We start from the raw sequence: 12,032 nt of genomic DNA on the forward strand, positions 1-12,032 counted from the left end.
AAAGAGTAGGTGAGCTATAAAGCTCTGTACTGCAGATTTGCACTGTTAGTTTCTTTTCCTAAAGACCCACCTTCAACTTTAGATCAGAACTGTCAACAGAGAAGAGGGTATTTGGCTATATGCTACAGAGCTCTTTCTTTGTTTGCTATCTTGTTTATTTTTTTGTGCATTCAACATCATTTGAGTTTCTACAGTGTGCCAGCTCTAGAATTTGCTAATGATGCAAAGTGAGTAAAACTGGACATAGTCCCTGGTTTTGTGGAATTTACAGTCCTGTGGAAGCTACACAATGAGGCAATCACACAAATAAATTAAAACTCATGTTTCTGACAATTTCTGTGACAGGGTGTTATGAGAGTATAAAATTAGAGGAACTGTGCTAGTCTGAGAAGTCAGGAAAGGCTGTATGTCTGAAGGAGTGAGAAAATGAGATGGTGAGAAGGTGGAGAGAGGTAGGTAGAAGCCAGATAATTTAGGTTATATTAAGGATTCTCTTTATCTTAAGAGTAATGGGAAATCAAGTATTTTGAGCGAGAAGGGTTATATTTTTATCAACAATTTAGATGACAACACAAAAGGTATGTTTACCAGATTGAGGATGAAAGCAAGCTGAGAGGCAGAGCTAGTATGGTTGGTGGTCAAGTGACTCTTTAACAAGATTATGATTTAACAAGTCAGACAGAGAAAGGGAAATATCGTATGGTATTGCTTATATGCGGAATCTAAAAAGAAATGGTACAGATGAACTTATTTACAAAACAGAAACAGACTCACAGACTTAGGAAATGAACTTATGGTTACCAGGGGAAGGGTTGGGGGAAGGGATAGTTAGGGGGTTTGGGATTAAGATGTACACGCTGCTATCCTTAAAATGGATAACCAACGAGGACCTACTGTATAGCACAGAGAACTCTGCTCAATATTATGTAACAACCTAAATGGGAAAAGAATTTGAAAAAGAATAGATACATGTATATGTATAACTGAATCACTTTGCTGTACACCTGAAACTATTGTTAATCAACTCTACTCCAATATAAAAGAAAAAGTTAAAGAAAAAAGATTCCCTGATTCTGGAAGGGTGAGAAAGGGATGAATTCCAGCACCATTGAATATGATCCTTTAGTTAGTGGAGGCTCTCTCATATGATATGACTGGTACTTGTGGCTAATCAGAAAAAGTCGGTTAAAGTGGAATATCATTTTAAAAGGATACATAAATATGTACTTTGGACATACTACTTTTCACTTAAAATATATAAATATATATTCACTTTGCATGTAGGCACAAGACTCTTTGAGAGTAAGTTCTTAAACAATGGTTTGGTTTGCATAAACCGCACTTGTAATGTATCATCTAAAATTAAGTTTCCAATTCCTTAAAGTGGAATGAGAACCAGACACATTTGAAGTGATCTGGATACAGAATCCTTTTAGATTTTCACAATTTTTTCCCCTAGCCTTTTATAGTTGTTTCACCCACACCTAATTTTTCAGCAGTTCTTTTTTCTTAAGTGTCTTGCCTTTATGTAGTTCTTTCAAAGCTTTTAACCTCATTTTTCTCTTTTCTTTCACAGTTACATTTCAGTGGCTTATGTAATATATGGTTAAATTATATAAGAATAACGTATACAACAGGCACACACAAGTAAGGCAATGAGTATCAGTGACTGGTGTGAAGCAGACAGCTGAGTGGCGTGGGGACAACAGTCAGTGCACGTGTGAACTGGTTATAGGCATCAGTGTGCAGTGCAGTGTTTTACAACCGGAAGGGGAGTACCAGTTAGTGTTGGGAGTTGTCTAAGTGGAAGTCGCAAGAGAGTTTCCGCCATACTTTTTTTAAAGCAGTAGTTTGAGTACAGTAGTTTATGCTACAAGGTTGGATTGAACACAAAGTGTGGCATGGCTGGTTAAGCAGAGTGTACAATGTATAGAGTTGTAAGCAGCATTAATAAAAGTTTGAGTGACAGAAAACAGTGATCTCACAGTGGTGGAGCATTTGGATCCCAATGGGAGGAGCGTGTCCTGGATAAGTGCTCTCCTGAAGGAATTAATCCAGAGGCCTTCTAGTTCTTAACCCTTTTCTCCAGAATAATGCATGTAAACATAGACAGATTTCCCTTGCTTTTAATTATATGTCATTGTAAATTGATTGCTTTTATAGACAGACTGTAAAAATACTTTTTTAACAAATTGATCTCATCATTTTCATGCCAAGATAAAGGCTACTTCCTAAAATTTTTTTAATGAATTCAGACTTTACAAATAAAGTGAAAAAAATCAGTTTAATTATGCTCAAAATAAGTTTAGGCAAGAAGGCTGCTTTTTGTTTAGCTTGAAAAAGTAGTTGATATCGTGCAGTGGCTTATGATGTGACAGCATGAATGTCATCTTGTTTTAAAACCATCAGTCCGTTTTAATTTTTCTGTTATGACAACACGTGCTTAAAAACCTGATTTCATAATGATCATTGTGGCCAATGGAATAAGAGTCACACCTGTGGAAAAGCAAACTGAGACCTAGTCCAAGGAACTAGACATTTCCCCTTGATACTGTGTTTAGTTCATTTTACATGATTTCCTTTATCATCAAGCCATTGAGACCATTGGCAACATTATGCTGTGTCAGGTAGACTAGGATTCTAAATCCACATTTCAGTTTAAACAGAAATGACCTTTGTAAGGTATCTGTAGTTTGCCCCCCAACCTATGGAAAAGCTTACGTGGTTGTCTGGATCCAGTCCTCTCTTTGAAACAGCTGCTATAACCTGCGGCTGTAAGAGCACACAGGTTATCGGTAACATCCAGAACAGTGTCTGTTGGGCCTTGAATTGAAAGATTTACCTCATTCATATGGTCGTAGGTGTCTGTCAAGTTAAGTCAGGAATTAATCCTTCTTGTCATTTATTTTTAGAGTTTACTTTCCCTCAATCTATTAAGTAGGACTTCTACCTCAAGTCCCATCAAGCGCTGCTAGCCTTGTCCTCTGGGAAACCAGTGAACTCCATGCCCTCTTCTGCTCACATTTCTTGACAGAGTATCTTGGAAAGGCCCTGGCTCTGGAGAAATGGATAAGATCAGAACAGCACACAAAGCTTCTGTGAAGATTGCTGGGAGTGCGTCTGAAGCCATTGCGTGTTGATGCTGAAATTAGAGTTACGCTGAAGCCTGAAGCTTAGTCTCTTTACCTAAGCAGCAAATCCCAGCTGTGTTGCTAAACATCCATTTTAGGGGCTCCATCTGAGCAGGAAGTACTACTGTTTACCTTTTTCGGCCAAAAGAGTTTCCACCATTGGTAGCTTTTGCAGTTTCCAAAAGATGCTTTCAAAGTAGGAATTCTTTAACAACATCAGCACACAGTGAATGAAAGCCAGGAGTTGGCTTCACAACAAGGTAGTCATTCATCTCATTACAGACTAAAAGGAAATAATATTGCCACCAAGTTCAGTTGCAGTGGCCCCTCTTAAAATATTGGAAAACATGTAGGCGGTTCTGGACTGGATGGCACTCTTCAACAGAAGGACTCCTTCACTTTCTCCCTCTGTACTGATTGAGCAAACCAGCTCAATCAGAGAAGGTGGCTTCTTCAGGGTCTCTCCAGAGTGAATGTGTTTTCTTCCCCTTTTGCAATGTGATAAGCAGCCTTATGGGTGCTTCAAAAAACGCTGTTTGGAGGCAAACTGTGTTTCATTAAGCAGCCTACCTGTAAGTAAGATCCTGTTTATCTGAATTATCTGTTGCTTGGAACATTGTGAGGCACTCCTTGAAGTTTATTGTACCATGTACATGTGGTACATGTGATACCATGTGATAGAAGTACCATAGCTTTAGTTAATCATGGAAATTATAAAAGTTAAATCAAAAGATTTGTGAGCTTCATCATACTTTTTCCCCCGACATTTTACTGATAGATAAAAATAATGGTAAAGGCAGGATATGTAGTCTTTAGCTCATATTATTGGAAAACTTCTGGATATCATCACATGGCAGGAGGAGGACTGTTTATTATTTGACCGTACAGTGTATAACGTGGCACTAAGGATGATTTTATATTATTTAACCACATACATTAGCGTCCTTTGCTACCTCACATTTACCTATTAGGGTAATAGGAAAGAAATCAAAGAAAAAGTATTTACAAACTCACGGAACACATATAGACACCTCCTAGTGGTACAGACTCTTAAAGTCATTTACTTTTAGATTGGTTTAGGGAATAATAACATTTTGCTTGGATAAGATGGCACAATAGTGTTTTTAAGTATTTTAAAAATTATCTTAGAAAAGAAGAGTAATATTATTTTTTTGTAAGTCCAGAAGGTATAGAAGGGCTAACGGGTGAATATTGTAGAAAGGCCTGTTCCCACTCAAGGTAAGGCATATGTTTTGAATATTTAGATCACCCCATCAATAAAACTTCTACTTGGAAGTTGTAATACTGTGTCTATTCCACCATTAGAACATCTAATGTGTATTGTGACTTCTTTTTAATGTCTGGTTTCTAATTTCTTTGCCTGTGAGGTCATTCACTTTAGGAATTCAGCTAGCTGGAGTACTACTCAGAGTGTGGGCTCAGGAGTCAGGCCACATGGGCAAGTATGGCCTTGGGCAAGGGACCCAGCTCCTTTACGCTCCAGTTCCTTCATCTGTAAAGTGAAGGTCATCCTCACCTCCTCGTAGGGATGTGAGAAGAATCAAATGAAGTAATCCAACTCTAAAGTGCCTGACAGGTACTCAGCTGTTAGATGCTAACACCCTGCGGTCCATCTGCCACATTGGTCAGCACCTGGACTGAAAGACACACGTGAGCACTGGGAAGAAGCTTATAGCCATCTTTCCGTGATGTTGTAGAAAGATTTTCTTTGTTGGAGAAGATAGATGGATAACGATTTCTAAGGACCACAGCACTCTGGAGATAGGAATCTCAGAACAGGAACTTAGAGCAGGTGCCGTGTGTGTAGGGAACACGAAAGCCCCGTACTTACAGAGGACTTGACTTTCTTCTGGGTTTATATAGTGACTTACTCCATGGAAGGTATAGTACTTTTCTTTAGAATATTCTCTAGCTTCATTTCACTGCTTTTGAATAAGATTAACTTTTTTCATTTGTATACTTTAGGTTAATTCGTTAGGTTCTAAAAGCTGTCGTTTTCTGTTTTGGTTCACTTCTGCCTTACTAAACTCCCAATCTATAACTGTTTTATTTACAACGAGATAAGACACAAACCTTTTATGAACTTTTTTCTGTATCCCAGAATGTGTTCGGCGTGTTTATGGTGTTGGTTTTATTAAAATCCAGAACATCCGATTTCTAGTACAGAAGAAGAATCTCTCTTATTTAAAGAAAAAATTCATTTGTGGTTAAGCGTGTAGTCCCTGGAATCACACTGCTTTCATCTGAATCAGCTCTGCCACTTTTTACCCAAGTCTTCTGGCCACTTCCTTAAGTATTCTGAATCTGTTTCCTCATCTGCAGAATGGAATTACTGAAAGTACCAACTTCACTGGCTGTTCTGAGGAGTGAGTGAATCACTGTGTGGAATATATTTAGCACGGAGACTGCATCGCCAGGTCCTTGAGGAATGTTGTTTCTCTCCCTCCTCAGGAGCACCAGCACCGTTCTTTGTCTGTTGTACATCTTGGGTTGGCACTCATTCACTTCCTGAAGTACCAAACCAAATAACAGCCAAGATACAAGAGCCCTTCCCTTAAAGCTCTCATGGTCTAGTGGCTGGATTAGAATAGGATTTTGTGCTAAATACTGTCGAGGTGTGGGCAGGGTCTACGGAAGCACCAGTCTGGGTCAGAGCTCAGACCAACTCCAGAATGGTCTGATGAACGCACTTAACTTCGAAAGTGGGACTGGGCTCAACCATCCCAGGAAGTGTTTGCATTTTGAGAAGAGAAGAGCCTTTATACCTCGTAGGGATGCATTGGGGGCCTACCCATTCCCTCTCAGTGTTTTTGCCTGCCTTCGCCTTCCTCCTTTGTCCCACCTCTTCGTGCCCTCTCCCCACTTCCCTAGGGAAATAAACGCAGATATGTGCTCTGGGCACAGTATCCATGTGGCCCCAATGCCTCACCTAGGGGAGTGGCACTCCACACAGGATTTGCCCAGCTGAGCCCTCACTTAGGGAGAATGTGGCGAGGTTGACCCACTAACCTGTGAATTACTGCCCAGAGATGTAAAGGGGCTTCTGTTGGTACTGCTTGCAATTTAGGGTCTTTTAATGTTTTTCACATTTGAAGATCTCTTTTGTTTATATAATTGTCAGCTTATGTTGCTTTAGACTTTTTTAATAAGTATAGAGGAGTACTTGAGGTACTTAATTTATATGTGTGTATGAGATTTTTTGTTTTTTGAGATTCTTAAGAACTGTTTTCATTTGTTTACAACAGCAGCAAAACCTAGTGGTTAATTGACCATAATAAGAGCTAGTTTCCTACAGCTAAAAATACTGAGGAGAGAAGAACAGTAAAGGAGTGAAAGCACAAAATTGTCATCAGTGATTAGATATGTAAATATTGAGGCCTAGACCTAGAAATATGTCTGACATAAAATTGAAGAAATACATCAAAGAACTATTGGAAACAGCACTAAGGATACGTTTTCATTCAAAGAGTGTTCCTTTGTGTATTGTAACTTTCAACTTGCACTAAATTACCACTCTGCCTGTGTAGCCTTTTAACTCTTTTTCTCTTTTCTTTTCATTTTCAGCTTATGGAAAAGTGTTTCTAGTTCGTAAAATAAGTGGTCATGATGCTGGAAAGCTGTATGCCATGAAAGTTTTGAAAAAGGCAACAATAGTTCAAAAGGCCAAAACCACCGAGCACACAAGGACAGAACGACAGGTCCTAGAGCACATCAGGCAGTCGCCGTTTTTGGTGACACTGCACTACGCTTTCCAGACAGAAACCAAACTTCATCTCATTTTAGGTAAGTGTCAGTTGTCATCAGACTTTTGACATTTTATGAAAACTTGGGTCTTGTGCCGTAATGCACTCAAAAGGAAGCATACTTCAGACTTAGAAGAAATGAAATCTTTTAACTTTCATTCCTCTCTCAGTGGTGGCATATCCTTGAACATCATGAATTGCTCTGGATTTGGGACCTCCTATCCTGAAGGAATTTGTGTACTTCTCTTCCACACTCCTTTATTAATCTTAAAACACTTGAATCATTTGGGCGGCTGCTTCCCTGGGTGGTGTCTTCCATTCAGATGTGCTGAGCTGGGTGGGAAAGTGGGCCACAATTCTTAGGAACATACAAGTTTGGGCCAACAAGGGATATTTATGGAAATCAGTAATTAGGAAAAAGAAAATAGAAAAGATTTCTATTCTTAGAGATGTTTTGTTTTTCTGGTGATAAACCTGCTTTTCATGGAGATACCCACTAATCAGTCAACGCTTTGCTCACTCCCGTTTCTCCCCACAGACACTTTCTGAATCCTTTCCTTTCCCAGAGTTGGACCATTGTATATGGACTTTGGAAATGTCCTCTGTGCATATTGCCAGATTTCTTTGCAGAAAAGTTGTACCATTTTCTATTCCTACGTGGCAGTACTTAGAGTATTATACTCTTCCATCATAGACTATTTCTTCTGTTATAGTTTTAGTCCCGTTCTTTTGAGAATTTGCACTTATGTATTATAATCCCCTGTTATTGATCTCTTCTGTGGATTAGATGAGGTAGAATTTCACACAGTGCTCTGTAAGCATTAGCTATTTCTTGAGTGCCTTCAGTGTGCCAGCACCACACTAGGTGTTACCCACAGTATCACTGACCCCTACAACACTGCCAGAGTCCTCTCATTAGAGATGTTGAAGGTTCTGGAAGCTGCATTTCCTGCAGTCACGTATCTTGTATAAGCTTGAGAATAAAGATTGGAACTCAGATCTGACTCATTTCAAAGTCTGCCCAACAGTGCTCCTGTTTTCTTTGATTACTAATGGTATTTGGCAACTTTATCGAATGCTCTCATTTTGAAAATTATACTTTTATTAGTGATGCCTAAAATTGCATTCACTTTTTGAGTCATGAAGGTACACTTCAGGCCTATCTTGCAGTGCTTACCGTCAACTAACCATCCCAAATCTTTCATACACATAGGCCACAGTCTCTGCCGTCCTGTCAGTCTCCACTAATGTCATCATCTGCCTGTTGTTTCAGGCCTTCATTCTGCCCCCGTGTGTATCTGCTCAGCTGTTATTTACTGATTTTTAAATATAATTCCTTCTGTATTTTTTCCCAGTAGGTTGTAGGGGACATAAGATCGTAGTAGCCAGAAGTAGTAAGAACCCAAACTCCTGGCCTCTGCATCACCACACCACAGCTTCTCTCTCTTGTCTCTTTTTTCTGTTTTCTGACTGTAACTGGACTCAATCTTTTAAACATTGTTTATTGTAATAGTAGAGTTTATAAATAATATTGGGTTGGCCAAAAGGTTCAGTGAATACGTTGTTCATTAAAGTTCTTGGTGAAAATAGAAAACGTGTCTTTCATTTTTACTTAAAAACTGAAGGAACGTTTTGGCTAGCCTGATGTTTTTAACTTAAAAGTAGATGAGTGAAATATGTTGGATCTGATTAAAGAACAAATAGTCCTTGATAATGCTGCTTTTTTTGTTGTTGGCTCTTCATTACTTTTGCTCTTTGTCAGTGGCCCACAAATAAATAAATACAAACCAAGATAAGAAAACCCATCTCTTGTGCCAGCTCACGAGTAGAATGTAGACAGTGAACTCGTTCCATTGTATGGCAGTGCATTTAGAAGGCATGCTCTCTACCTCCTCTCCACGTGGATATGTTTACTGTCATTCTCTTTGTGCATGTCTGTAGTTATTTGACTTTTTTTTTTTTTTTTGGGCCATACCGCGTGGCATGTGGAATCTTAGTTCCCCAACCAGGGATTGAACCCGTGCTCCCTGCGGTGGAAGCGCGGAGTCTTAACCACCACTGGACCGCCAGGGAAGTCCCTATTTGACTTTAAAGACAAAAAATTTTGAACAGGACATTATTATAAACTGTTTTTATCGTTCCATTATTTGTTTGCAGTGCTTAGAACTCACGCTAGGTCAGTTCTCCAAGTACTGTCTCAGTCTGCTAGGGCCACCATAACAAAATATGGGTGGCTTAAACAACAGAAATTTCTTTTTTCTCAGTTCTGGCACCTGGAAGTCCAAAACCAAGGTGCCAGCAGGGTTGGTTTCCTCTGAGGGCCATAAGGAAAACGTCTGTCCCAGGCCTCTCTCCTCTGCTTGCAGAGGGCCCCCCACTTGCTGCCTTTTCACATGGTCCTCCCTCTGTACATTCACACCCCTGGTGTCCCTTTTTGTGTTCAAATTTTCTCTTCTTGTAAGGACAGGAATCAGATTGGATTAGAGCCTACCCTAATGGCCTCATTTTAATAACTTAATTATCTCTTCAAAGGCCTTGACTCCAAATACAGTCACATTCTGAGGTGTTGGGGGTTAAGATTTCAATATATGAATTTGGGGGAGACAGTTTCAGCCCATAACTGTCTTTAAAGGCTTATTGATTAACTTACTTTATCTAGTTTTGGGGTACTGTTAGAGGTTAATAGCAAGAATTTACAAGTCAAGCTTTTCAGGGATCCAGCTGACCTTCTGCTCTGATGAATAAGTAAACACAATAGACCTTTTTAAAAACATAATATTTTTAACAACTGCCTTATTACTACAAAAGCATACATATGCATAGAGAAGGTATAGGAAAACAAAAATAAGAAGAGAAAACATATATTTTCACTACCCAGAGTTTACCTCATTATACATATATTTCTCTGTTATTACCTAGTATATCCTTCTAGATCTTTTTGTCTGTGTGTCTGCATGCATGTATGTTTTATCAAAGTGAAATTGTCCTGTACATAGGATTTGTAACCAGCTTTTTTTTTGAATTTTATTTCATTTATTTTTTTATACAGCAGGTCCTTATTAGTCATCAGTTTTATACACATCAGTGTATACATGTCAACCCCAATCGCCCAATTCATCCCCCCCCCCCCCACCCCCCCCGCCACTTTCCCCCCTTGGTGTCCATACATTTGTTCTCTACATCTGTGTCTCTATTTTTGCCCCGCAAACCAGTTCATCTGTGCCATTTTTCTAGGTTCCACATATATGTGTTAATATACGATATTTGTTTTTCTATTTCTGACTTACTTCACTCTGTATGACAGTCTCTAGATTCATCCACGTCTCTACAAATGACCCAATATCGTTCCTTCTTATGGCTGAGTAATATTCCATTGTATATATGTACCACAACTTCTTTATCCATTCATCTGTCGATGTACATTTAGGTTGCTTCCGTGACTTGGCTATTGTAAATAGCACAGCAATGAACATTGGGGTGCATGTGTCTTTCTGAATTATGGTTTTCTCTGGGTATATGCCCAGTAGTGGGATTGCTGGGTCATATGGTAATTCTATTTTTAGTCTTTTAAGGAACCTTCATACTTTTCTTTACAGAAATACAGGTCTTTTGTCTCCCTAGGTAGGTTTATTCCTAGGTATTCTATTCTTTTTTGTTGCAGTGGTAAATGGGAGTGTTTCCTTAATTTCTCTTTCTGATTTTTCATCATTAGTGTATAGGAATGCAAGATATTTCTGTGCATTAATTTTGTATCCTGCAACTTTACCACATTCATTGATTAGCTCTAGTAGTTTTCTGGTGGCATCTTTAGGATTCTCTATGTATAGTATCATGTCATCTGCAAACAGTGACAGTTTTACTTCTTCTTTTCCAATTTGTGTTCCTTTTATTTCTTTTTCTTCTCTGACTGCCGTGGCTAAAACTTCCAAAACTATGTTGAATAATAGTGGCAAGAGTGGACATCCATGTCTTGTTCCCGATCTTAGAGGAAATGCTTTCAGTTTTTCACCATTGAGAATGATGTTGGCTGTGGGTTTGTCATATATGGCCTTTATTATGTTGAGGTAGGTTCCCTCTATGCCCAGTTTCTGGCGAGTTTTTATCATAAATGGGTGTTGAATTTTGTCAAAAGCTTTTTCTGCATCTATTGAGATGATCATACGGTTTTTATTCTTCAATGTGTTAATATGGTGTATCACATTGATTGATTTGCGTATATTGACGAATCCTTGCGTCCCTGGGATAAATCCCACTTGATCACAGTGTATCATCCTTTTAATGTGTTGTTGGCTTCTGTTTGCTAGTATTTTGTTGAGGATTTTTGCATCTATATTCATCAATGATATTGGTCTGTAATTTTCTTTTTTTGTAGTATCTTTGTCTGGTTTTGGTATCAGGGTCATGGTGACCTCATAGAATGAGTTTGGGAGTGTTCCTTTCTCTGCAATTTTTTGGAAGAGTTTGAGAAGGATGGGTGTTAGCTCTTCTCTGAATGTTTGATAGAATTCAGCTGTGAAGCCATCTGGTCCTGGACTTTTGTTTGTTGGAAGATTTTTAATCACAGTTTCAATTTCATTACTTGTGATTGGTCTGTTCATATTTTCTATTGCTTCCTGGTTCAGTCTTGGAAGGTTATACCTTTCTAAGAATTTGTCAGTTTCTTCCAGGTTGTCCATTTTATTGGCATAGAGTTGCTTGTAGTAGTCTCTTAGGATGCTTTGTATTTCTGTGGTGTCTGTTGTAACTTCTCCTTTTTCATTTCTAATTTTATTGATTTGAGTCCTCTCCCTCTTTTTCTTGATGAGTCTGGCTAATGGTTTATCAATTTTGTTTATCTTCTCAAAGAACCAGCTTTTAGTTTTATTGATCTTTGCTATTGTTTTCTTTCTTTCTATTTCATTTATTTCTGCTCTGATCTTTATGATTTCTTTCCTTCTGCTAACTTTGGGTTTTGTTTGCTTTTCTTTCTCTAATTGCTTTAGGTGGAAGGTTAGGTTGTTTATTTGAGATTTTTCTTCTTTCTTGAGGTAGGCTTGTATAGCTGTAAACTTCCCTCTTAGAACTGCTTTTGCTGCATCCCATAGGTTTTGGATCATCGTGTTTTCATTGTCATTTGTCTCTAGGTATTTTTTGATTT

General features: G+C 38.6%; 1 protein-coding gene across 1 annotated transcript in view; it reads left to right on the forward strand.

Moving 5' to 3' along the window:
• RPS6KA5 (ribosomal protein S6 kinase A5) overlaps positions 1-12,032 on the forward strand; it is a 176,452-nt gene that overhangs the window by 71,303 nt on the left and 93,117 nt on the right. Inside the window, exon 3 of the mRNA XM_007471884.1 lies at positions 6,717-6,935. Within this exon, the coding sequence (XP_007471946.1) occupies positions 6,717-6,935 (219 nt within the window). The remainder of the gene's footprint in view (positions 1-6,716; positions 6,936-12,032) is intronic.

Source organism: Lipotes vexillifer, unplaced genomic scaffold (genome assembly GCF_000442215.2).
Source record: "Lipotes vexillifer unplaced genomic scaffold, Lipotes_vexillifer_v1.1 scaffold751, whole genome shotgun sequence".
In the NCBI taxonomy this organism is placed as follows: Eukaryota; Metazoa; Chordata; class Mammalia; order Artiodactyla; family Lipotidae; genus Lipotes; species Lipotes vexillifer.